The following is a 25,525-nucleotide window of genomic DNA, read 5'->3' as shown; positions in this document are numbered from 1 at the left end:
GCTAAAACATTTTACACTATTTGCTGGGTACAGAGCTGAATCACTTTCACACTGGGACATTTTTCAGACACTTTTGGGCTAAAAATAGTGTCTGTAAAGCACCTGAAAAACGCCTCCCCTGCAGCCCCAGTGTGAGAGCCCAATTGCTTTCACACTGGGGCGGTGTGCTTGCAAAACGCTAGGAAAAGTCCTACAAGCAGCATCTTTAGGGCGGTGAAGGAACAGTGTATACACCGCTCCTGTGCATTGAAATGAATAGGCAGCGCTGCCGAAGCACCTGAAAAGCGATTCGGCAGCAGCGCTTTCCGAGCGCATTTAACCATTTCTTCGGTCACTAGCGGGGGTTAAACGCACCCCGCTAGCGGCCGAAAAGCGCCGCTAAAACGATGGTAAAGCCTTGCTAAAACTAGCTGCGCTTTGCCGCTAATGCCCGGCGCGGCTCAGTGTGAAAGGGCTCTTAGTACAGGGATGATGTTATTGCCATTTGTATCTTTTTGAAATAATATTAAACACTCTCTAAAATTAAAGATGTAGATATGTACAGTATATGCTATTATTCTTATGTTCCTGCCCACTACAGGAGTTTCCTATGCTTGTAAGTGGGTGTTGCGTGTCTGTCTGTGCATACGTGCGTATGCCAAACCTTCGGTTGGCTCCCCTATTTTATTAAGACAGTATTGTTGGTGTGATGTTTTGCTTTTGTGTATTACATTTTGCAGAAAGGCGAAGCTGATGCTGTTACTCTTGATGGTGGATATCTGTATACAGCAGGAGTATGTGGATTAGTCCCAGCAATGCAAGAGATTTATGATGGTAAGACAAAAAGATATGACAACACTAACATAGTAGTATAGTTAGTGATAATTAAGTGTTTTTGCATAGCAAGACCACTTACTGTTATTTCATATATATATTATTCTTATTATAGCCAAATTTCACAAAATATCGTCGTTTTTGCAGTCCCATAGGAATAAATGACGAAATGTTCAAAACTGGGTGGGAGGTGACAAAAGCTGGCAACCCCATGATCAGCCAAAACATTTTGACCACCCCATGATCAGCCAAAACATTATGACCACCCCATGAAAAAAAAATAAAAATTTTTTTTACAAAATCATTTTTGAAAAAAAAAAAAAATATTTTTGACAAAAAAAAAAAAATTTTTGAAAAAAAAAAAAATCATTTTTGAAAAAAAATCATTTTTGAAAAAAAAATCATTTTTGCAAAACAAAATATTTTTGAAAAAAAAAAAAATCATTTTTAACCACTTCAATACAGGGCATTTATACACCTTCCTGCCCAGACCAATTTTCAGCTTTCAGCACTGTCGCAGTTTAAATGACAATTGCGCGGTCATTAGGGATGAGCCGAACACCCCCCGGTTCGGTTCGCACCAGAACCTGCGAACGGACCGAAAGTTCGCACGAACGTTAGAACCCCATTGACGTCTATGGGACTCGAACGTTCGAAATCAAAAGTGCTCATTTTAAAGGCTAATTTGCATGGTATTGTCCTAAAAAGGGTTTGGGGACCCGGGTCCTACCCCAGGGGACATGTATCAATGCAAAAAAAACTTTTAAAAACGGCCGTTTTTTCGGGAGCAGTGATTTTAATGATGCTTAAAGTAAAAAAAAAAAAAGTGAAATATTCCTTTAAATATTGTACCTGGGGGGTGTCTATAGTATGCCTGTAAAGTGACGCGTGTTTCCCATGTTTAGAACAGTCCCTGCACCAAATGTCATTTTTAAAGGAAAAAATCTCATTTAAAACTGCTTGCGGGTTTAATGTCATGTCGGGTCATGGCAATATGGATGAAAATCAGTGAGACAAACGGCATGGGTACCCCCCAGTCCATTACCAGGCCCTTTGGGTCTTGTATGGATATTAAGGGGAACCCCGCACCCAAATTAAAATAAGGAAAGGTGTGGGGCCACCAGGCCCTATATACTCTGAACAGCAGTATACAGGCGGTGCAAACAAGACAGGGACTGTAGGTTTGTTGTTAAGTAGAATCTCTTTGTAATTTTGAACATTTTTAACGTGTTTAGCTCCAGCCAAAAAATCTTTTCTAAGCTTTTTGGAAAACATAGGGAAGGGTTATCACCCCTGTGACATTTGTTTTGCTGTCTTTCCTCCTCTTCAGAAGATTTCACCTCACTTTTTTGTCCCAATGAAAAATGTTTTTTGAAAATTTGGGTTTTTTTGTGGAACAAGGATTGGAAAGCATCAGTGGAAAGGAGAAATTGTTTTCCCATATTAACTCTTACAGGAGAGAATTTCCCTTCCTAGGGGTAGATTTCATCTCACTTCCTGTTGTCTCCTTCCGTTTGCAAGTAGGAGTCGTTTGTAAGTTAGATGTTTGAAAGTAGGGTCCTGCCCTATATACTCAGCAGAAATTTGGGCCTTAGGTGTTGCTGTGGCCACAACACTGTAAGCCCTCACAGGGCCCTGCTGTGAAATATTAGATCAAGAATTGTAATTACATGCCCCTGTTGAACAGGAGCTGAAAAATTAGGCCTTAGGCACTGGTGCTGGTGCAACAACACTGCAACCCCTCACAGACACTCTAGCTGGAACGCAGGAACGAGCCCTGCTGCAAAGTATTGCTTCAAAAATTGTAATTACACGCCCCTGTTAGACAGGGGCAGAAAAATTGGGCCTTAGGCACTGGTGCCACAACACTGCAACCCCTCACAGACACTCTAGTTGGAACGCAGGAACGAGCCCTGCTGCAAAGTATTGCATCAAAAATTGTAATTACACGCCCCTGTTAGACAGGGGCAGAAAAATTGGGCCTTAGGCACTGGTGCTGGTGCCACAACACTGCAACCCCTCACAGACACTCTAGTTGGAACGCGCCCTGCTGCAAAGTATTGCATCAAAAATTGTAATTACACGCCCCTGTTAGACGAGGAGGATGAGGACGGCTTGGTCATCCACTCGACCAAGTCTTCCGCATGTTGCGGCTCAACACGGCCAGCTGCCGAAAAAAAGGCCAAGCGTGTCCCATGGCCACGTGCTGATGAGGATGCACCGTCTCCACGACCAGCACTAGACACAGAGCCTGCTTGCCCTCTCTTATTGGCTTGTGACTGTCTGCCTCTCCTTCTTGGCCTTCCAGACATACTAATGGCCTGTAGCTGCACTAAGCTGGGATAGAACACCTGTAATTTTCTTCAGGTAGCTTTATATACTGTAACCAGACAAGCCTGCCTGTCAGTAGGAAGATAACAGGAACGGATCTAGCTGAACACTGTGAGCAGGACGCACTGCACTAAATGTAAATAGCAGGAACGGATCTAGCTGAACACTGTGAGCAGGACGCACTGCACTAAATGTAAATTGCAGTAACGGATCTAGCTGAACACTGTGAGCAGGACGCACTGCACTAAATGTAAATAGCAGGAACGGATCTAGCTGAACACTGTGAGCAGGACGCACTGCACTAAATGTAAATAGCAGGAACGGATCTAGCTGAACACTGTGAGCAGGACGCACTGTACTAAATGTAAATAGTCTAGCTGCCTGACCGTGGTACTAATAGGATCAAATAGAACACCTGTAATTTTCTTCAGGTAGCTTTATATACTGTAACCAGACAAGCCTGCCTGTCAGTAGGAAGATAACAGGAACGGATCTAGCTGAACACTGTGAGCAGGACGCACTGCACTAAATGTAAATAGTCTAGCTGCCTGACCGTGGTACTAATAGGATCAAATAGAACACCTGTAATTTTCTTCAGGTAGCTTTATATACTGTAACCAGACAAGCCTGCCTGTCAGTAGGAAGATAACAGGAACGGATCTAGCTGAACACTGTGAGCAGGACGCACTGCACTAAATGTAAATAGTCTAGAAGATAACAGGAACGGATCTAGCTGAACACTGTGAGCAGGACGCACTGCACTAAATGTAAATAGCAGGAACGGATCTAGCTGAACACTGTGAGCAGGACGCACTGCACTAAATGTAAATAGCAGGAACGGATCTAGCTGAACACTGTGAGCAGGACGCACTGCACTAAATGTAAATAGCAGGAACGGCTCTAGCTGAACACTGTGAGCAGGACGCACTGCACTAAATGTAAATAGCAGGAACGGATCTAGCTAAACACTGTGAGCAGGACGCACTGCACTAAATGTAAATAGCAGGAACGGATCTAGCTGAACACTGTGAGCAGGACGCACTGCACTAAATGTAAATAGCAGGAACGGATCTAGCTGAACACTGTGAGCAGGACGCACTGCACTAAATGTAAATAGCAGGAACGGATCTAGCTGAACACTGTGAGCAGGACGCACTGCATTAAATGTAAATAGTCTAGATAGAAGATAACAGGAACGGATCTAGCTAAACTGAATACAGTGTATATATATATATGCAACACCTGGGATGCATATATATACACAATACACTGTAAGTGCAGCTAACTGACTGACTGTTCTGCCTAATCTATCTAACTCAAATCAAATGACACTGTCTCTCTCTCTCTCTATCTCTCAGCACACCGGAACACACACTACACAGGGCCGCCGTGCAGGCGGCCTTATATAGTGTGGGGTGTGTACTAAATCCCCTGAGCCATAATTGGCCAAAGCCACCCTGGCTTTGGCCAATTACAGCTCTCTCTACTGACGGCGCTGTGATTGGCCAAGCATGCGGGTCATAGTGCATGCTTGGCCAATCATCAGCCAGCAATGCACTGCGATGCCGCAGTGAATTATGGGCCGTGACGCGCCACACGAATTTAGCGCGAACGGCCCATAAAGTTCGAAATTCGGCGAACGGGCGAACAGCCGATGTTCGAGTCGAACATGGGTTCGACTCGAACACGAAGCTCATCCCTAGCGGTCATGCTGCACTGCACCCAAACTAAGTTTTTATCATTTTGTTCCCACAAATAGAGTTTTCTTTTGGTGGTGTTTGATCACCTCTGCGTTTTTTATTTTTTGCTAAAAATTTAAAAAAGACCGAAAATTTTGAAAAAAATAAAAGTTTTGCTTTTGTTTCTGTTAAAAAATGTTGTAAATAAGTAAGTTTTCTCTTTCACTGATAAGGCGGCACTGACAGGCACTGATAAGGCGGCACCGATGAGGTGGCACCAATGAGCGGGCACTGATGATAGGCACTGATATGCGGCACTGATGGGTGGCACTGATATGCAGCACCGATGGGCATTGATAGGCGGCGCTGATGGGCACTCATGGGTGGTACTGGGTGGCACTGATGGGCACTGATGGGCAACACTTGGCACTGAAAGGCTGCAAAGATGGGTTCTTATGGGTGGCACTGATAGGCGGCACTAATGGGCACTGATAGGTGGCACTGCTGGGCACTGATGGCACTGATAGGCGGCACTGCTGGGCACTGATGGGCACTGATATGTGGCACTGATGGGCACTGAAACGCAGCACTGATATGAGGCACTGATAGGCATCCCTGGTGGCACTGGCAGTGGTAGGCATTGGAGTGGGCACTGATTGGCAGCTGCCTGGGCACAGATTGGTATTTCCCTGGGGGTCTAGGGGGCATACCTGTTGGTCCAGTGTGGATGGCTTCCCTGGTGATCCTGGGCGGCTTCCCTGGTGGTCCTGGGTGGGATCCGAGGGGGGGCTGTGCTGATAAACAATCAGCACAGACCCCCCCTGTCAGGAGAGCAGCCGATCGGCTCTCCTCTAGACGCAAGTGAGGAAAATCCGATCACCGGCTCTTCCTATTTACATCGTGATCAGCCGTGATTGGACACAGCTAATCATGTGGTAAAGAGTCTCCGTCAGAGACTCTTTACGTAGATCGGAGTTGCGGTATGTCAGACTGACACACCGCAACAACGATCGCCGCGATACGGCTTAATATCCTGATCACGTCATGTGACGTCCAGTCAGGATATTGAAGCCACTTTGCCGACGTCATTCTGCTATATGGCGGGCGGCAAGTGGTTAAAAAAAAAAAAACATTTAAAAAAAAAAACATTTAAAAAAAAAATCATTTAAAAAAAATAAATAAATCATTTTTGAAAAAATTGTTCGGCTCTTTCAGCTAATGATGGGACTTCTTCAACTTTTTTTACTACTATTTATACTTTTTAAAATATTAAGCTTTTTAACACTTTTCACAGTTACTCCAGCCACTCGACCCACACAACAGTTACTCAAGCCACTCCACCCAGTTACTCCATCCACTCCATTTGTAGACTACTGTAGGTGGAGGCAAGAACACTTCACACAATTTCCCCAGAAATTGTAGCTTTTCTAGTATACAAAGTCATTACAAACATGGCTACTGCATACTCCACCATGTAAACACTGTCTGACCTTTCCACACATTCCTTCATTTTTTTTTTTTTTTACATTAATAGGGTTGCAAAAAGCCTCACCATTTGTATTGTCTGAACTCTCAAGGCTACCCCATTTAACTACCTTAAAGTGCATCCTTTGTTAAATGACAGATGAGTTCACAGTTTCAACTAACTGCACTATCCACTTGACTTACTGTAGAAACATGAAAGTTGTAGCTAGACCCCCTGGATATTTGCCAGATCCTAGGCCCCTGCATAGGCAGTTTTATGGGTGATTTAAAAATAATGAAGATGACCGCACCAAGATGGTAGCAATATTCTTAATCCAGCCTGCTGCTATCTAATTGAAGAACCTCAACCAAAGTAGAAATATATAAAATAGACGGGTGTGTACAAAATTAGTGATTAAAAAAAAAATACATATATATATATATATATATATATATATATATATATATATATATATATATATATATATACTGTGCTAAATTCTAATATTATCCTTATTGAACCCCATTATACAGTTACAGTATCTCACAAAAGTGAGTACACCCCTCACATTTTTGTAAATATTTTATTAAATCTTTTAATGTGACAACACTGAAGAAATTACACTTTGCTACAATGTAAAGTAATGAGTGTACAGCTTGTATAACAGTGTAAATTTGCTGTCCCCTCAAAATAGCTCAACACACGGCCATTATTGTCTAAACCGCTGGCAATAAAACACCCCTAAGTGAAAATGTCCAAATTGGGCCCAAAGTCTCAATATTTTGTGTGGCCACCATTATTTTCCAGTACTGCCTTAACTCTCTTGGGCATGGAGTTCACCAGAGCTTCACAGGTTTCCATTGGAGTCCTCTTCCACTCCTCCATGATGACATCACGGAGCTGGTGGATGTTAGAGACCTTGCACTCCTCCACCCTCCGTTTGAGGATACCCCACAGATGCTCAATAGCGTTTAGGTCTGGAGACATTTTTGGCCAAACCATCAACTTTACCCTCAGCTTCATTAAAAAGGCAGTGGTCATCTTGGAGGTGTTTAGGGTCATTAACATGTTGGAATACTGCCCTGCGGCCCAGTCTCCGAAGGAAGGGGATCATGCTCTGCTTCAGTATGTTACAGTACACATTGGCATTCGTGGTTCCCTCAATGAACTGTAGCTCCCCAGTTCCGGCAACACTCATGCAGCCCCAGACCATGACACTCCCACCACCATGCTTGACTGTAGGCAAGACACACTTGTCTTTGTACTCCTCACCTGGTTGCCACCACACATGCTTGTCACCATGTGAACCAAATAAGTTTATCTTGGTCTCATCAGACCACAGGACATGGTTCCAGTAATCCATGTCCTTATTCTGCTTGTCTTCAGCAAACTGTTTGCGGGCTTTCTTGTGCATCATCTTTAGAAGAGGCTTCCTTCTGGAACAACAGCCATGCAGACAAATTTGATGCAATATGCAGCGTACGGTCTGAGCACTCACAGGCTGACCCCCCACCCCTTCAACCTCTGCAGCAGTTCCAGCAGCACTCGTATGTCTATTTCCCAAAGACAACCTCTGGACATAATTCTGAGCACATGCACTCAACTTCTTTGGTCGACCATGGTAAGGCCTGTTCTGAGTGGAACCTGTCCTGTTAAACCACTGTATGGTCTTGGCCACCGTGCTGCAACTCAGTTTCAGGGTCTTGGCAATCTTCTTATAGCCTAGGCCATCTTTATGTAGAGCAACAATTCTTTTTTTCAGATCCTCAGAGAGTTCTTTGCCATTAGGTGCCATGTTGAACATCCAGTGACCAGTATGAGAGAGTGAGAACAATAAAGCCAAATTTAACACACCTGCTCCCCATTCACACTTGAGACCTTGTAACACTAACAAGTCACATGACACTGGGGAGGGAAAATGGCTAATTGGGCCCAATTTGGACATTTTCAATTAGGGGTGCACTCACTTTTGTTGCCAGCGGTTTAGACATTAATGGCTGTGTGTTGAGTTATTTTGAGGGGACAGCAAATTTACACTGTTATACAAGCTGTATACTCACTACTTTACATTGTAGCAAAGTGTCATTTCTTCAGTGTTGTCACATGAAAAGATATAATAAAATATTTCCAAAAATGTGAGGGGTGTACTCACTTTTGTGAGATACTGTACATTAACAAAATTGCATTGCTAATGATGTTCAAAAAAGTCTTTGTATCATAAACAAAAACGCGAAACAAAAAGTGACAATGTGGCAATAATCCAATATACAAGTGTGTAGTTCTGTGAAAAAAACATATATCAAAAACAAAAAATATACTCAAACTCGGTTATGTGTCACAAAATGTGTCAGTAGTCCAGCAGTTCATATCAAATCACAAGGAAAAAATACAATAATTGTTGCGCTAAGGTATTTTCTACCATGCAAGGCTGTATCATCTGCGGGATGGGGGAAGAATTAAAAAGTCTGTATTCTGAACATATAGTCCAAAGTTCCAGAAGGGTGAGTAGCAGAAAGTCAGTAATTGCATAAAAATTACGTATTTAGAAAAGAGACTTCTGATAGGGGTGTAGGGTTTTTTTTAGGCGTAGTCCATAGCCTGGGTGGTTTACCACAGGGAATGTAGCTGGCACTGGGAAGGCAGCATGCTGAAGGTTAGAAGAACCTCTGGGAGAAATATAAAAAGAACAAGCAGTGCCAATCATAGTGCAGCAGTATTTAAACAAGATTAATCAAATGGTAATGCACTTACTCAAAGTAAGATAAAAGCAGGCACATCTAGTAATATCAGAAGGACGATGATTCCAGCATCATTCCGTTGAGACCAGGAGCTCCTCGAGTGATGACTTCCTCCTGCGCTCTGCAGTCTAAGCCCAGGACACCGGAAACCACTGGCGCCCCCGAGCAAGACCCTGCAGCCCTACTTGGATGCTCGTTCTTTGGATCCCTGTCGTCCATCTGATATTAGTAGATATGCCTGCTTTTATCTTACTTTGAGTATGTGCATTATCATTTGATTAAACGTGATTAAATACTGCTGCGCTCAGATTGGCACTGCTTGTTCTTTTTATATTCATATCAAATCGCACATACTGTATAGCGAATTCCATGTGTGATCGCAGAGGACGTCCAAGTGCAACTTGACAATTTACTTCTCTCTTCTTATATACTACCACCACACTAAGTGAATTATCTGCCACCGCTTATGATCGAAATCAATCACCAACAATAATGGCTGGTAATATCTGAACCAGCAAACAGGCGTTTTCCCTTATAGGGCACAATCATCTGCAAATCTCTAATGGATCTTCTCTGCACTCTTCCACTGATCTCAAGCGATATCTCCAGAGAGGTGAAACCCAGCATAGGAAACAAAGCTTAACATAGCATAAAATCCTTTAAAACATAGCTCCAATTTATTAAAATCAAGATACAGTCACATTTGGAAGTGTCTCCACCGACACAGGTTTACAAGCATAAAATCATGTACGGGTCAGCTCTGAATCTTCCGATACCGTGAGCAAACACCCGATCAAACGTGTTGACTACACCTCTAAACCTCCAAAAGTGCCACATCCCCGGTACAGACGTCCAATGACGAAACTTGCGTAGGTCCGGTGTTTGGAGGTGTCATCATCACATTAGATCAGGTATTGGAAGATTCTGAGCTGACCCGTACATGATTTTATGCTTGCAAACCTGTGTCGGTGGAGACACTTCCAAATGTGAGTGTATCGTGATTTTAATAAATTGTTTTAAAGGATTTTATGCTATGCTGAGCTTTCTTTCCTATACTGGGTTTCACTTCTCTGGAGATATCGCTTGAGATCAGTGGAAGAGTGCAGAGAAGATCCCTTAGAGATTTGCAGATGATTGTGCCCTATAAGGGAAAACGCCCATTTCCTGGCTCATATATTACCAGCCATTATTGTTGGTGAGTGATTTTGATCATAAGTGGTGGCGGATAATTCACTTGGTGTGGTGGTAGTATATAAGAAGAGAAAAATTGTCAAGTGGAACTTGGACGTCATCTGAGGTCAAACATGGAATTTGCTATATGTGTGATTTGATATGAATTGCTGGATTATTGAGAAATTTTTTGAAGCATTAACGAGTTTGAGTATATTTTTTGTTTTTGTTATACGTTTTCTTCACAGAACCACACTTGTATATTTGATTACTGCCATTTTGTCACTTTTTGTTTTGTGTTTTTGTTTTGTTTAAGATGCAAATGGGGTTATTTACCAAAGGGAAGTCCACTTTGCACTACAAGTACACTGCAAGTGCACTTGAAAGTGCACCTGGAAGTGCAGTCGCTGCAGATCTGAGGGGGACATGCAAGGAAAATAAAAAACAGCATTTTAGCTTTCACATGATTCGATGATAAAATCAGCAGAGCTTCCCCTCATTTCAGATCTTCCCCTCAGATCTACAACGACTGCACTTCCAAGTGCACTTTCAAGTGCACTTGCAGTGCACTTGTAGAGCAAAGTGGATTTGCCTTTAGTAAATCTAGCCCAAAGTCTTTTTTTTGAACATCATTAGCACTGCAAGTTTGTTAATATATAATAGGGTTCAATAAGGATAATATAATTAACACAGTATATATATTGTGTATATATATATTTTTTTGATCATTAATTTTGCACACACCCGTGTACAGTGCTGTGTTTTTTATATATTTTTACTTGTGGGTGATTTAGCCTTGGCATGGCCAACAACTTCAATAGTGTGAGTTACAGACCCAAAACTTCATACTTCACTCTGACTTTAACTACTTCATGCTTGTTCTTTTTAAATTACTCTATAAGTATTGATGCTAAAGACAGCCAGGCAACTGACATTTTAAAAATGAGATCAGCAATGACAGTCCACATATTTCTCTAAATATAGTTTTCCTCTTAAGTGGAACTAAAGTATTTCAATCAACCATTTTTAATCCCTATGCTGCTAGTCTTAGTAAATAGGAGAAATTTGTATTTGAGGCTAGTGGACTTTAACCTGCCTGGCGGTATGATTATGTCATATTTTTGATGCTCAAAGTGGTACAATGTTTTGTATGGAAATTTGGCGTTTTATAATTTAGGCCTGTAAATCTTAGGAATAACACACTTAAATCTGTCCAAACAAGAGTCTAGTAGACATCCCAGGTATGATAAAGTTTGAAACACGAAATCATAAATTATAATATCATTAACTATAAATAATTATAACAAATAATAATAATATAATAATAGTAAAAATATTCAATAATGTAATCAAATCAAAAACACTGAAATTTGCTCAGTTGCAGAATTGTCGCTGTCATTACTTTCAGTGTTTGATGACGAATTTCTTCACCAATCACTACCGCTCAATTCTGCAAGTGATTCTAATATATTATCTCTGTTTTCTAGCTGGTCTAAAACCGCTTTTGATGTAAAGGGACACTTTTTGGTTGCTATGGACAATCTCAAGTTTCCAGGCAGAAAAAACAGTATTTATAATATAAAACTACATGCAGGGCACTGGACAAACCACTAGGGACAAAAGGGATGTAAAATAATGTGATACAGTAATGCAATCTGTAATATTACAGTGTACTGTATGTGTATTGTGTTTTCAACTTTTTGAATTTGGCGCCGTGCTCCGTCCCCGTGCGTCGCAACGCTTGCAGGGAACGGAGCTTGGCACTGTGATAGATGCGGCGGAGGACGGCTCGCACTCACAGCAGGGACACATCACAGGATCCTGGGGACAAGGTAAGTAACTTTGCCTGGATCCTGCAATGCGATCCTGAGTTTGGCTCGGAGTTACCGCTTTTGATACTGAAAATTCACCCCGAACCACACTCAGGAATACCACTAAGGAGGTTAATGGTACCGTAACAATTTAAAATACACAAAAGTATAAAACAAGTAGATTTTATTGAATTAACATCAAAATGTTAAAACATACATATTTGTTTAAAATATATCTCTGTCTATTCATTCATGGGTGGGTACAACTAACAAAAAATGTCAGTACTAGTTCATCCTATATCAGTTAAATAGCATGCCAATTTAACTGATATAGGGTGAACTGGTACTGCCGTTTTTTGTTAGCTGTACCCTCCCCTGAATGAATACACAGATATATTTTAAACAAATATGTATGTTTTAACATGTTGATGTTAATTCAATAAAATCTACTTGTTTTATACTTTTGTGTATTTTAAATTGTTACGGTACCATTAAAGTCCACTAGCCTCAAATACAAATTTCTCCAATCTGATAGGATGTAGGTACCCATTTCTACTATGATAAAGAGGGTACTAATGGGCAAACCACAGGATAAGAAAATAACTAAACAGTAGCTGCCAACATCAATGGTGTTCTCACACTAGGTAAATATAAAAGCTATGGGAATGTGACGCTTACTAAATCTGACATATATTACTAAAGTGCATCCAAGTAATTACTAATAAAGTGCATCCAATATCAATCACTGTGCAAATCAGCAATTATACAAATGAAACTAAAAATAACATGATCCTAAACATAATATGATAACAAACAATAATGCTCTTAAATAAAGTGCATAAAATGTGCAAATACATAAATAGATGATCCTAAAAATAGTGCAATATTGACAATGAAGTCAAAAAATGTGCAAATGACAGTATAATGATCCACAAATATTGTGCACCCATTTCTACTATTATTAAACTTTTGGCACTCCGATTAAATAGTCTTAGTAAATAGACAGGAAGGTATATTATATTTACTTGTGTTAAACTTTTTTTTCTTCAGTTGCTTTCAGTTGTCTGTCCTAGGCTAAACGGATGTCATACATCCCATATGTCTTCATGGTCATTTTGTTTTCTGTCATTTAAAGGAGGGGTTTCTCAGCTAAGTATGCCCTCCTGTCTGCATGCCTGAGCTAAGGGCAGATGAATTCCAGAAAGCAATTGCTTTCAATATGAAGAAAAGAATGAAATAGCATTTTCAGTTTGTGGTACTCAGATACAATTTAGTTCCACTTTAAGTGCAGTACACCAGTAGTTCCTGTGATGTATGTCTACAAGTGATTACTAGTAAACAAGGCTGTATATCTGGACTCTGAAGTCTTAGCTGACCATTGCACAATAAAGTGAAAATGTTAGGTTTAACGACTGAATATATTCTAACGGGTTACTAAAACACACATATCCATATGTATAAGGAAAAAATGTAAAAGTTGCGCCAGCTCTTGGATGGAAGTGAAGCAGCCAACACAGCAATATGACCGTTACAAGTGAAAGTTGGAGTGAAGAAGTGTGGCGCTAATGGGTGGTGGGACTCCTGTTGCTAAAACAGGTAGAAAAAGTGGTTAGGAGAGAGTGAAAAACTCCTTTAGTGTAAAAGTGTTTGTAAGGTATACATAAAAATATATATTGGGTAATAAACACAGTACAAGTGAAAACCCAGTGTGTGTTAAAGAATATAAAAAACTCAGTAAAAAAGAAAATTTAAAAGAAACTAGTTAAGAAACAATCAAATATATATGGTACAGCAAATACATATCAATGCAAGGTGAGTTGAGTGTGTTAATCCACAGAATTGGAGTTCAATGGAGGTGGCAGACCAGAAAAAGAACACCGGTATCCCCAAGGGGAAAAAATAAAAAAATAAAAAAATATATATACAGAGGAACTCAAAAGTCTTTTAAATGGCAAGATGGGATAGTCTCATTCAATCCCACAGGTAATTAGATGTGAACTGTCTTCTCAAGAGGTAACCTGAGGGTTATTGGGAAAGGACCCGACCAATGTGTTGGATCTTGGCTCAAATGGATAATTCCCACCAGGAGAAAGGCAGAAGCAAAAAGCAAAAGAATGCCCTTACCAGATCCGGTGGACTCACGGGCCGTAGCGGTGAGTCAAACGAGCCTATACCGTTAAACGGTGTGGGGTAAAGGTGTGTGGGAGAACTTGTAAACCATCTTGTCAGCAGTCCTCATACGAAGCACCGATTTGGAGTCCGGGGTCCCCAGGGTATGGTTCCGATCAGCAGATCACCGTTTCCTCAGAAAACCATCATATGTGCAAATAGGCAAAAAAGGAAAAAAAAGGAAGAAAACTCCACATAGTGTAAATCCTTGATTAGCAAAGAGCATAAAAGCACTTTATTTAGGGAGTGTACTCCGAAAAAATGTTGTTACAGGCAAGGGGCGGTAAAAACTCGGCCCAAAATAAATTAAAAACCGGCATAAAAGTAATAAAAACAGGCGCAGTAGATAGTGGTGGGTTATAAACATAGGACCCGTGTTTATAACCCACCACTATCTACTGCGCCTGTTTTTATTACTTTTATGCCGGTTTTTAATTTATTTTGGGCCGAGTTTTTACCGCCCCTTGCCTGTAACAACATTTTTTCGGAGTACACTCCCTAAATAAAGTGCTTTTATGCTCTTTGCTAATCAAGGATTTACACTATGTGGAGTTTTCTTCCTTTTTTTTTCCTTTTTTGCCTATTTGCACATATGATGGTTTTCTGAGGAAACGGTGATCTGCTGATCGGAACCATACCCTGGGGACCCCGGACTCCAAATCGGTGCTTCGTATGAGGACTGCTGACAAGATGGTTTACAAGTTCTCCCACACACCTTTACCCCACACCGTTTAACGGTATAGGCTCGTTTGACTCACCGCTACGGCCCGTGAGTCCACTGGATCTGGTAAGGGCATTCTTTTGCTTTTTGCTTCTGCCTTTCTCCTGGTGGGAATTATCCATTTGAGCCAAGATCCAACACATTGGTCGGGTCCTTTCCCAATAACCCTCAGGTTACCTCTTGAGAAGACAGTTCACATCTAATTACCTGTGGGATTGAATGAGACTATCCCATCTTGCCATTTAAAAGACTTTTGAGTTCCTCTGTATATATATTTTTTTATTTTTTTATTTTTTCCCCTTGGGGATACCGGTGTTCTTTTTCTGGTCTGCCACCTCCATTGAACTCCAATTCTGTGGATTAACACACTCAGCTCACCTTGCATTGATATGTATTTGCTGTACCATATATATTTGATTGTTTCTTAACTAGTAGTTTCTTTTAAATTTTCTTTTTTACTGAGTTTTTTATATTCTTTAACACACACTGGGTTTTCACTTGTACTGTGTTTATTACCCAATATATATTTTTATGTATACCTTACAAACACTTTTACACTAAAGGAGTTTTTCACTCTCTCCTAACCACTTTTTCTACCTGTTTTAGCAACAGGAGTCCCACCACCCATTAGCGCCACACTTCTTCATATCCATATGTATGTATGTATGTATTTAATAACTGTTTACTGTTTCTGACGTTATCATCAGTTATTTTTAGAAAGCAAATAAAGGAAAGGGTTTATGTTTAGTTTTATTTCTGATTTCATGTAACAGAATGTGCTTGCTTATGTGTTTTCTTTTTCATCTCTCTACAGCTGAAGCGTGCAAACAAAAAAGAGAAAATATAAAAGGTAATCTTCTTATACTTAGGCCTTGAGTTAGATTTCTAATGTGTAGGTGTGGAAGCTCCAGTGTGCAGATAGAGGTCACCAGCCAACACCATAAGTAGACAGGCATAAAACCCGAGATGACTGCTATTCTACCTAATCACAGCAGAAAGATGTACATTAATTTTAAAAAGAATCTGCATTTTTACAGAATAGTCTAATTTTCATTGTATAATTAAAAGACTGTACTGTATATATTCCTTATTTTATGCTTGGAGTATGACACATATGAAGTGATTACAATGTTCTGAGATACTGTTTTTCTACATTATATGTGTTTATATGTGTTTTTTTGTGTTATGGAAGAAAGAGAAATGTAACTACTTTTGAAAAGTAGAACTAATAATGTCTTGTTTGATCTCCATCAAGGCACATACTACGCTGTTGCAGTCATAAAAAAGAAGGACAAGGAGATCTCAATGAAAAATCTACGAGGCGCTAAGTCTTGCCACACAGCTCTTAGACGCACCGCTGGCTATAATATTCCTGCTGGTTTCATTCAAAAGGAATTTAAAGTTTGTGATTTGTGTAAGTTAGTATTTACACAGGTTGGTTGGATTGGTGTCTTTATTCAACCTTACCAACTTTGTGTGTTTGTGTGTTTATTACACTACAATTTTTTTATATTCATGTACATTGTGTACATCTAAGAAACAAATATAAAAGTGTTCTGAATTTATCTACACTCCCCACTGACACCACTAACTGTGGAAGGGAGTTCCGCATCCTTACTGCTCTAGCAGAAAGAACTCCTTACGCAATTTAAAATTGAACAGTTTCTCCTTCAACTTCATTGTGTTGCCATGTGTCTTCTTTAGAAACCTTAGATTAAATCATTGTCTCCCAATGCTAGAGTCACCATTTACAGATTTGTATACCATGATCATACCCCCTCTGTAATTGTCTCTTCATTTTAAATTATAAAGTAGTCATTCCTCATAACTAAGGTCCTCCAGCCCCCTTATCAGCTTTGTTGCCCATCCCTGGACTTTCTACATTTCAGGGACTTTCTCAAGATTGGTAACCAAAACTGGACAGCTTACTCAAGATGTAGCTAACACTGGGTTTTGTAAAGTGTAGAATTATAGTTTTATCTCTTGAGCAAATAACCTTTAAATGCATGCTAATAGTCTTCTAGTCTTTCTTGCTGCAGCTTAGCATTGTATGCTATTTCTGATTCTGTGATCTACTAGGACCCCCAGATCTTTTTCTATCCTCGATCCCCACAGAGGTTCTCCCTCTGCTGAGTAACTTGCATTCATATTTTTAGCTCTCAAGTGCATTACTTTGCATGTTTCAGTATTAAAGTGGTTGTAAAGTCAGAAGGTTTTTTTTTTTATCTTAATGCATGGGCCAGCACAAAGGTATTTAGTAACAAACAAGACCACCCATCATTAATCAATTTAACATATTTGTTTATTTGGAATTATAAGGCCACAGTGTTATCAATGGGGAGCTAACTTGAACATTATAAATTTAAATAAATATAAAGCCATCTTGGCTAAAATACAATGCTGGACGACTACTCCCCACCGGCCGAGGCCAGACGCGGAGCTACTGGCTGAGGCCCCCCCACCACCGTGGCCAACTCAATTAGATTTTGCAAACCCATATTGAATATGTCCAAGCCTATCATGGATAGATGAACCATATCTTCTTGAAACAAACCTGGCACAAAACCTTCCAATTCGGAGTGGCGAAAAGACAATCCGCCAGACGAAATTAGAAATCTATGAATTGTCCTATTAAGTCGTCTCCTAATCCTATCCAAATAGAATAGATTACCAAAAGACAACCACAAAAGTCACGGGATCATCTCAGAAAAAGCCAATATGGCGGAAGGGAACACAAGCTTTATCGCATACAAATCCCTCTTCATTTCACACAATAATTCCCATGTTCCCATCTTACCTAAATCATTTGCCCCGGCATGAATGACTAAAATTTGGTTGAAGGCCATATGCTTAACAAATAGCTTAATTGGTTTTTAATACTCCGCCACCTTAACCCCCTAACACCTGACCATAAAACCATAAATGACTTAGTGTCCAGACCTAAATTGGTGAAGTAGGTCCTAGTTCCGGCACGTTCAGCAGCCCAGAAAACGTAGGAGTGCCCTACTATCCAAACAATTGTTTTGGGAAAAAGAAAATTACAAAATTAGTAAATCCGGGCGGACATATAATTTAAACCTGTCACTCTCCCAACGACCTATCTCCTTCAATTTCTCTTCCAGGAAACCCAAAGAGTCAACTGTAGTGACTGCCCCAGTCCTAAATGTATGGGAGGAAAAACAAAAACCAGAAAGGTTTAAGCGTTTCAAGCATGAGGCCAGGACAGCTGAAAATTGGTACCTGATTAGGGAAGACTGGTCTTGGTGAATAAAAAATGAACCATCAGAACAAGGTCTGACTGTTATATACCTAGAAACGTGTAAAACCGGACAAATTGCTGTATTGGTAGAACTTGTCAAAGAAAACCAGTGACCCTTACCTACCAGCCGGGATTTAGACCTACAAAGGAAGAGGTTAATGGACCCCTGATTTAACAAAACATGAGAATTTTGAAGGAAAGAGAAAGACCTCTTATTCATGGCTGTAAATTCCCCAATCCTAAGGGCCCCAAAAAAGGCAACAGAGAAAGCAGCTCTGAAAAGAAGGAGCTCAAACTCCGAAAAACATACTTCTTGTAAAATTCTGAGAAGATCCAACAACAATGCGACCGAAATGGGGCGCCTATTGTCCTGAGAAGGTTTAGACCTTTTGAGACCTTTAAGAATCTGATTAACTTGAAAGAAAGAAGTTAGGGATGGTAAACCCACAAATTTCAGAAAAAATGAGACACCCGCTAGAATTTTGCTTATAGACGCTGGGCTGAGGTTTGACTGGATTAGGAAAGACGTAAATGCCAAAGTGACGTAAAAGGTCACAGTCAACTCATCCAGAACCAAATCTTGACAAAAGGAACACCATCTGGACCATGAAAGCCTATAATCTGACCATGTCTTCTCTGATACCGAGTTTCTGAGATTGGAAAGTATCAACTCTGAATTAAGCCCAAGAGGAAATCTGGGCAAGGAGTCCCATGATGGTCTGCTGCTGGAGCCAATTCCCGAAACCTCTCGAACTGTGAACGAGATAAAGCGTCAGCAGTGTTATTACGTATACCTGCTATGTGTTCAGCCTTCAACCAAATATTAAACCGCATGCAGTGCAAAACAAGAAAGTGTAGTAGTTTAATCACAGGTTTGGATTTAGATGATAATTCATTAACAGCAAAGAAAACACCTTTGTTATCTGTGTGAACCAGTATTCCTCGGTTCATGAAGGCCTCTTTCCAAAAGAACATCCTTCTGCAACAATTCCTCGTGCCATTTACTAGCACACCAATGACCATTCATAAATGCTCCAAAGCCCGACGACCCGGCCGCATCTGTAAAGAAATCCAGCTGGTTGTTAGTAATAAATTCTTGCTGCCATACTGTGGATCCATTGAAGTTACACAGAAAAGTATCCCAAATTTTTAGGTCTTCTTTCATACCCTTGGAGATAAGAATATGGGAATATGGGTTCTTAAGCCCTCTGATGGCCAGGGAAAACCTTCGAGAAAACACTCTAGCCATAGGAATAATTCTTGCTGCTAATGCAAAAAGACCCAGTAACGACTGGACCTCCTTCAGCAGCACCTTCTTTCTCAACAAAAAACACAAGATCAATGATCTCATTTTTTGGAGCTTGTGTAATGGCAGTCTGAACTCCATAATGTCTGAATCAATGGTAATTCCCAGAAATTCAATAGAAGTAGAGGCAAATACCGTTTTCTCAGGTGCCAGAGGAATACTAAAGTATTCGCAAATAGTGAAAAACATCTGTAAAGATTCTAGACAATCAAGGGAGCCCTCTTGGCCAAGAAATAAAAATTCATCCAGATAATTGAGAAAACCCCCATGAGGTAAAATTTCTGATAAAACCCATTGCAGAACTGTAGAGAATGCTTTGAAATAAAAGCAAGACAATGAGAACCCCATGGGTAAACATTTATCAAAGTAAAATTGATCCATAAACTGAAAACCTAACGAGTTGAAACCTTGAGGGTGGACTGGGAGTAGACAAAAGGCCGATTTAATATCAGCTTTAGCTAATATGGCTCCTTGACCAAAATGCCTTAACATAACCAAGGCTTCATCGAATGAAGAATAACACACCGGGGCTTCAACTTCAGAGACTTCATCGTTTAAAGACGAGTCTAGGGGATAAAAAAGGTGATGTATCATACGATAGCAGCCACTTTCTTTCTTAGGCACTATTCCTAGCGGCGAAAGCCGAAAATCCTGGAAACAGAAAAGGGGCCTGCAATCCTGCCATCCGCCAGTTCTTTGGAGATTTTATCCTGAACCAAAGAAGAATGTGTATGAGCCGGTTTTAAATTTTGGACCATAGCACAGCCCTTTCCTTTAAACGAAGGGACCAAAAAAACGTCCCTGAAACCTTCAATTAGTAGAGCCGCCATCCTGCGATTGGGATAGCGCTCTAACCATGGTAGCATTTTTGTTAGGTTCACTGGAGTCAGTGCCCTTCCTATGAGCGTCCCTGGGAAATGGCTGAAAAGAGGTTGCGGCAGATTTACGAAAACACCTATTGGCCGCATGGTTCCCATTACAGTAGGAGCACTCATGCTTGTACCTACAATTTGTTAGGAATTTGCATTGCCCTTCATTGAAGGCAAAGCAAAAACCTTTACGGAATGTAGTTTGTGGATTAGATGCTAACCTAGGGGTGAACTGAGGTCTTGGTGGTAACATAAGATTTAACCACAGTCCCACGTCCTTTGACCCCCAGTGTAAGGAGGGGTGTACTGCTAATTTTTGGCGAAAATTCTCATCATATGTGTACCATGCAGAACCTCCAATTATATCCAAATGCTGGAATAAGCCTGAACATTTCCCAGGGAAGCGTTCGCCCATGACTGCTGCATAAATGCAGAAAGTCTGTAACCAATTCTGAAAGGGTTTCGGAATAGACCTTCTGCTATCTTCCTCGGACCTATCCCCTGACTGCTTGTCTGTTTTAGACAGAAAATCCTTTGAAGCTGGTAACAATGATGATATATCAATGAATTTGCCCCTCCAAATCTTATCTTTTACTGTATTAGGCAAATGAAAGCTTAATGGTGATAATAACATGGCAGGGGTTCTTTAAAAGAGGATTCCCCGACTGTTAGAGCCGAGGGTCTGAGAGGCAAAGAAGGGTTAACCAGCAGTGGAGGGTTAATAACCTTAGAGCGGGCTAAATGTTCTCTATCTTCATCCTGCAAAGCGGGTTCACTCAAACCTTGCCAAATGGAGCCAACATCAGCCATATAATCTGGGAATTGCATATTATCCATAGCACCATAAGAATGTGCCCCTGTATGTATTTTATCAGTGTCATTATACATCATATTACAAGCACCAGTGACCTGTGCCCTCTGACATTCTGCAACAGCAGCACCACGCATTTGTATATTTTTCTCTGCACCAAGAACTTGTGCCCCTGAGAATTCACCAATACCCATTCTTTTTGGTTGTAAAATATTCCCTGCACCAGAGACCTGTGCTCCTTGTGTTTTAATAATATTATTAGCACCACTAGCATGTGCCCCTTTAAATTGTTCTAACACATTTGATAAGGAATAAACCAAGTATGAAAATTCAGAAACCATACATTTCTCACCATCAGTGACAGCTGCTAACTGCTCACTCGCCACCTCAGATGAGGCTGTGTAGCGCTGCTCTTCCTCAGACGAGGTGCACTCTGTATTACCATGCCGTCGGCTCTCTCCCCACTTGACAGACGAGGAGAAGCAGCTGTTCTCTGACATTTCTTCTTTCTTCCCGGCTGTTCTCTCGTTCTGCCCCCGACCGGGGCCGTCCCTTCCTCCGTCCCAGGGGTGGTTAATAAAGGTGGAGCTCTCCTCCAGGCACCGCATTAGCCACTCCTCGCCGCCATTACTCTCCACCTTCTCTAAGAGACGGCATAGGTGAGCCTCACGACTGCTGAGGGGAACGGCACTTCATGCTGCAGGTGCTCCGTTGCGGTCTGGTCAAAACGGTTAGTGACACCCCAGCTCCAGGTCCTTTTATTGGCTCCCTCCGCACGGGCTTTCCACCGCCAAATTTGACCAATCAGCTGCTGGCCTTACCAACCAATCCCATGGCTGTTGCTGCCCAGGGATACTGCAGCAACCAGTGGCAACCTGTAGAAATAAAACGGGAAAGAGAACTGCAGATTCCCCTTTGAGCTATCCCATGGTGGTCTAGCATAATGCAATGACCTTTCATTCTATGCATTAAGATAAAAAGCCTTCTGTATGCAGCAGCCCTCCTCAGCCCTCCTAATACTCCCCTGAGCCCATCTCTATCCAGCAATGTCCACAAGTCCCTCGGCAGTCTGGAACTTTCCTTCCTGATTGGTTGAGGCACAGCAGCAGTGCCATTGGCTCCCGCTGCTGTAAAAGTCAGTTAACCAATCAGAAGACAGAGGGGGCAGGGCCAAACTGTAGCTCTATGTCTGACTGGACACACGGAGCTGCAGCTTTGCTTGGGTGCCCCATATAGTAAGCTGCTTGCTGTAGGGGCACTAAACAGGAGGAAGGGGCAGCGAAGGGGGACCCGAGAAGAGGAGGATCCGGGCTGCTCTGTGCAAATCTACTGCACAGAGCAGGTAAGTATGATATGTTTGTTATTTAAAAAAAAAATAAAGAAGACTTTACAATCACATTAAAACTCATGTCAAATAGCTGCCCACTCATCTATTTTAACTAGGTCTTCTTGGAAAGCTGCTATATTCTGTGAAGTTATTGCTCTGCTTAGCTTTGTAAAAATCAGCAAACATTAAGATTGAACTACTTATTTCAACCTCTAAATCATTTATGAACAAGTTACACGGTACTAGTTGCAGAACAGAGCCCTGGGAAACCTTGCTCACAACTCTAGACCATTCAAAACATATACCAGTAATCACTACTCTCTGGGCATGGGGGACTGTATCAAATGCCTTAGCAAAATCTAGATACACTACCTCCACAGGCCTCCTCTATCCAAATTACAGCTTACCTCCTCATAGAATGTTAAAAGATTGATCTAGCAAGAATCCACCAGTGTTTGAATAGGAAGGCATTTATTTAAAGAATTCTGATGGAAGACCTTTTCAGATAAGGTCTTAAAATATAGAATAGATGTATGGAAGTGTCAGATCATCTTTTATGTCCTTGTATGGTCACAACCATTGTTAAAATGGTTGGGATAATAAGCAACTAACTTCACAGTTTTATGTAAAGTGGCCAATAAAAGGTAATTGGAGCTGGATATAATGTGTCCACTCAGCTATTTAGGTGTGACAGATGGCTGGTACTAGATTACAGTGGAGGTATAATAAAAGGCCATTGCTAAGGCCCTGTTTTCTTTTCATTCTTTTTATGAGTTATTGAATTCTGTAAAGTATTAATTATTGATTTCCGGAATATTAATGGAAATCTTACATTTGGTATTATTAAGTTATATATTATTATTGTTATTAGTAAAGTTGTGGGCAGCATAATTCTAATGGCTTCCCATTTAGTTCAGTCCTATATAGGAAATGTTACCTGTAAAATTTGTGGAAATGGTGGTTGGCTTTTAAAAAGTTGACCGTTTATTTGTCTACACAGTAAAAACTAAAGGGATCACATTGCGTCTCCCCCCACACACACTCCTCAGGTAGCATCACTTTTCCAATGCTCTATTTGGCCATACAGGGAAAAAATGATATTTTGTTGGGGTTTCTTTACAAAATCTCTTGTTCCAACTTGAACTCAGGTTGAACTGTAAACACTGACTTTACACACTTTTCAATTCCAGATGTTGTGATTGCACATTTTTTCAAAAAGTGTACTTGTTTCATTATTGGACCAGGTACCAGTGAAATCAATGTAGGCAGAGGCAGTGGATTTCCCCCATCACAAAGCTTGGGCATAATATGCTGGTGAGGTCCAAGATAGCCTCAAAGGCAATAAAGCAGCTGAACCCTCTACCCTTTTCCTTAAAAAGCACATTCAGTGGAGGGCTAGAATACATTAGTTAGGGCCGGTTCACACACATGCAGTTCTATGTGGTGCAATTTTAGCTCATTCATTTTGAATAGGCAGAAAATTGCACCTCACCACACCAAATATAGTGCATGCACATGATGCACTACTTTTGGAAACTCACTGCAACTGCGTTGCATGGTACTTCTGTAATATCTTTATGACCTGAATTTGAAGTGTCATTAACCACTTCAGCCCTGGAAGGATTTACCCCCTTCCTGAGCAGAGCACTTTTTACAATTTGGCACTGCGCCGCTTTAACTGCTAATTGCACGGTCATGCAATGCTGTACCCAAACAAAATTTGCGTCCTATTCTTCCCACAAATAGAGCTTTCTTTTGATGGTACTTGATCACCTCTGCGGTTTTTATTTTTTGCGCTATAAACGGAAAAAGACCGAAAATTTTGAAAGAAAATGATATTTTCTACTTTTTGTTATAAAAAAAATCCAATAAACTCAATTTTAGTCATACATTTAGGCCAAAATGTATTCGGCCACATGTCTTTGGTAAAAAATATGTCAATAAGCGTATATTTATTGGTTTGCGCAAAAGTTATAGCCTCTACAAACTAGGGTACATTTTCTGGAATTTACACAGCTTTTAGTTTATAACTGCCTATGTCATTTCTTGAGGTGCTAAAATGGCAGGGCAGTACAAACCCCCCCCCCCAAATGACCCCATTTTGGAAAGTAGACACCCCAAGGAAATTGCTGAGAGGCATGTTGAGCCCATTGAATATTGATTTTTTTTGTCCCAAGTGATTGAATAATGACAAAAAAAAATTACAAAAAGTTGTCACTAAATGATATATTGCTCACACAGGCCATGGACTTGACATGCCTCTCAGCAAATAGCTTGGGATGTCTACTTTCCAAAATGGGGTCATTTGGGGGGGTTTTGACTGTCCTGGCATTTTATGCACAACATTTAGAAGCTTATGTCACACATCACCCACTCTTCTAACCACTTGAAGACAAAGCCCTTTCTGACACTTTTTGTTTACATTAAAAAATTATTTTTTTTTTGCAAGAAAATTACTTTGAACCCCCAAACATTATATTTTTTTTAAACAAACGCCCTACAGATTAAAATGGTGGGTGTATTATTTTTTTATTTTTCACACAGTATTTGCGCAACGATTTTTCAAACGCATTTTTTGGGGAAAAAACACACTTTTTAAAATTTCAATGCACTAAAACACACTATATTGCCCAAATGTTTGATGAAATAAAAAAGATGATCTTAGGCTGAGTACATGGATACCAAACACGACATGCTTTAAAATTGTGCACAAACGTGCAGTGGCGACAAACTAAATACATTATTTAAAAGCCTTTACAGGTTACTACTTTAGATTTACAGAGGAGGTCTACTGCTAAAATTACTGCCCTCGATCTGACCTTCGCTGTGATACCTCACATGCATGGTGCAATTGCTGTTTACATTTGACGCCAGACCGACGCTTGCGTTCGCCTTTGCGCGAGAGCCGGGGGGGGGGACAGGGGTGTTCATTTCATTTTTTTTTTAAATCATTTTTATTGTTATCTCAGGGAATGTAAATATCCCCTGTGATAGCAAAAGGTAGTGACAGGTACTCCTTTTTGAAAAAATTGGGGTCTATTAGACCCTAGATCTCT

The 25,525-nt window shown here is 40.7% G+C and overlaps 1 protein-coding gene across 1 annotated transcript in view; it reads left to right on the top strand.

Moving 5' to 3' along the window:
* The window catches only part of LOC141139453 (serotransferrin-like), a 116,713-nt gene that overhangs the window by 68,729 nt on the left and 22,459 nt on the right, over positions 1 to 25,525 (top strand). Inside the window, exons 10-12 of the mRNA XM_073625548.1 lie at positions 720 to 813; positions 15,712 to 15,747; positions 16,153 to 16,311. Coding sequence (XP_073481649.1) covers positions 720 to 813; positions 15,712 to 15,747; positions 16,153 to 16,311 — 289 coding nt within the window. The remainder of the gene's footprint in view (positions 1 to 719; positions 814 to 15,711; positions 15,748 to 16,152; positions 16,312 to 25,525) is intronic.

Source organism: Aquarana catesbeiana, linkage group LG04, assembly GCF_042186555.1.
Source record: "Aquarana catesbeiana isolate 2022-GZ linkage group LG04, ASM4218655v1, whole genome shotgun sequence".
In the NCBI taxonomy this organism is placed as follows: Eukaryota; Metazoa; Chordata; class Amphibia; order Anura; family Ranidae; genus Aquarana; species Aquarana catesbeiana.
Note: the sequence above shows the minus strand (reverse complement) of the source record. Positions and strands in the feature narration are given on the sequence as shown.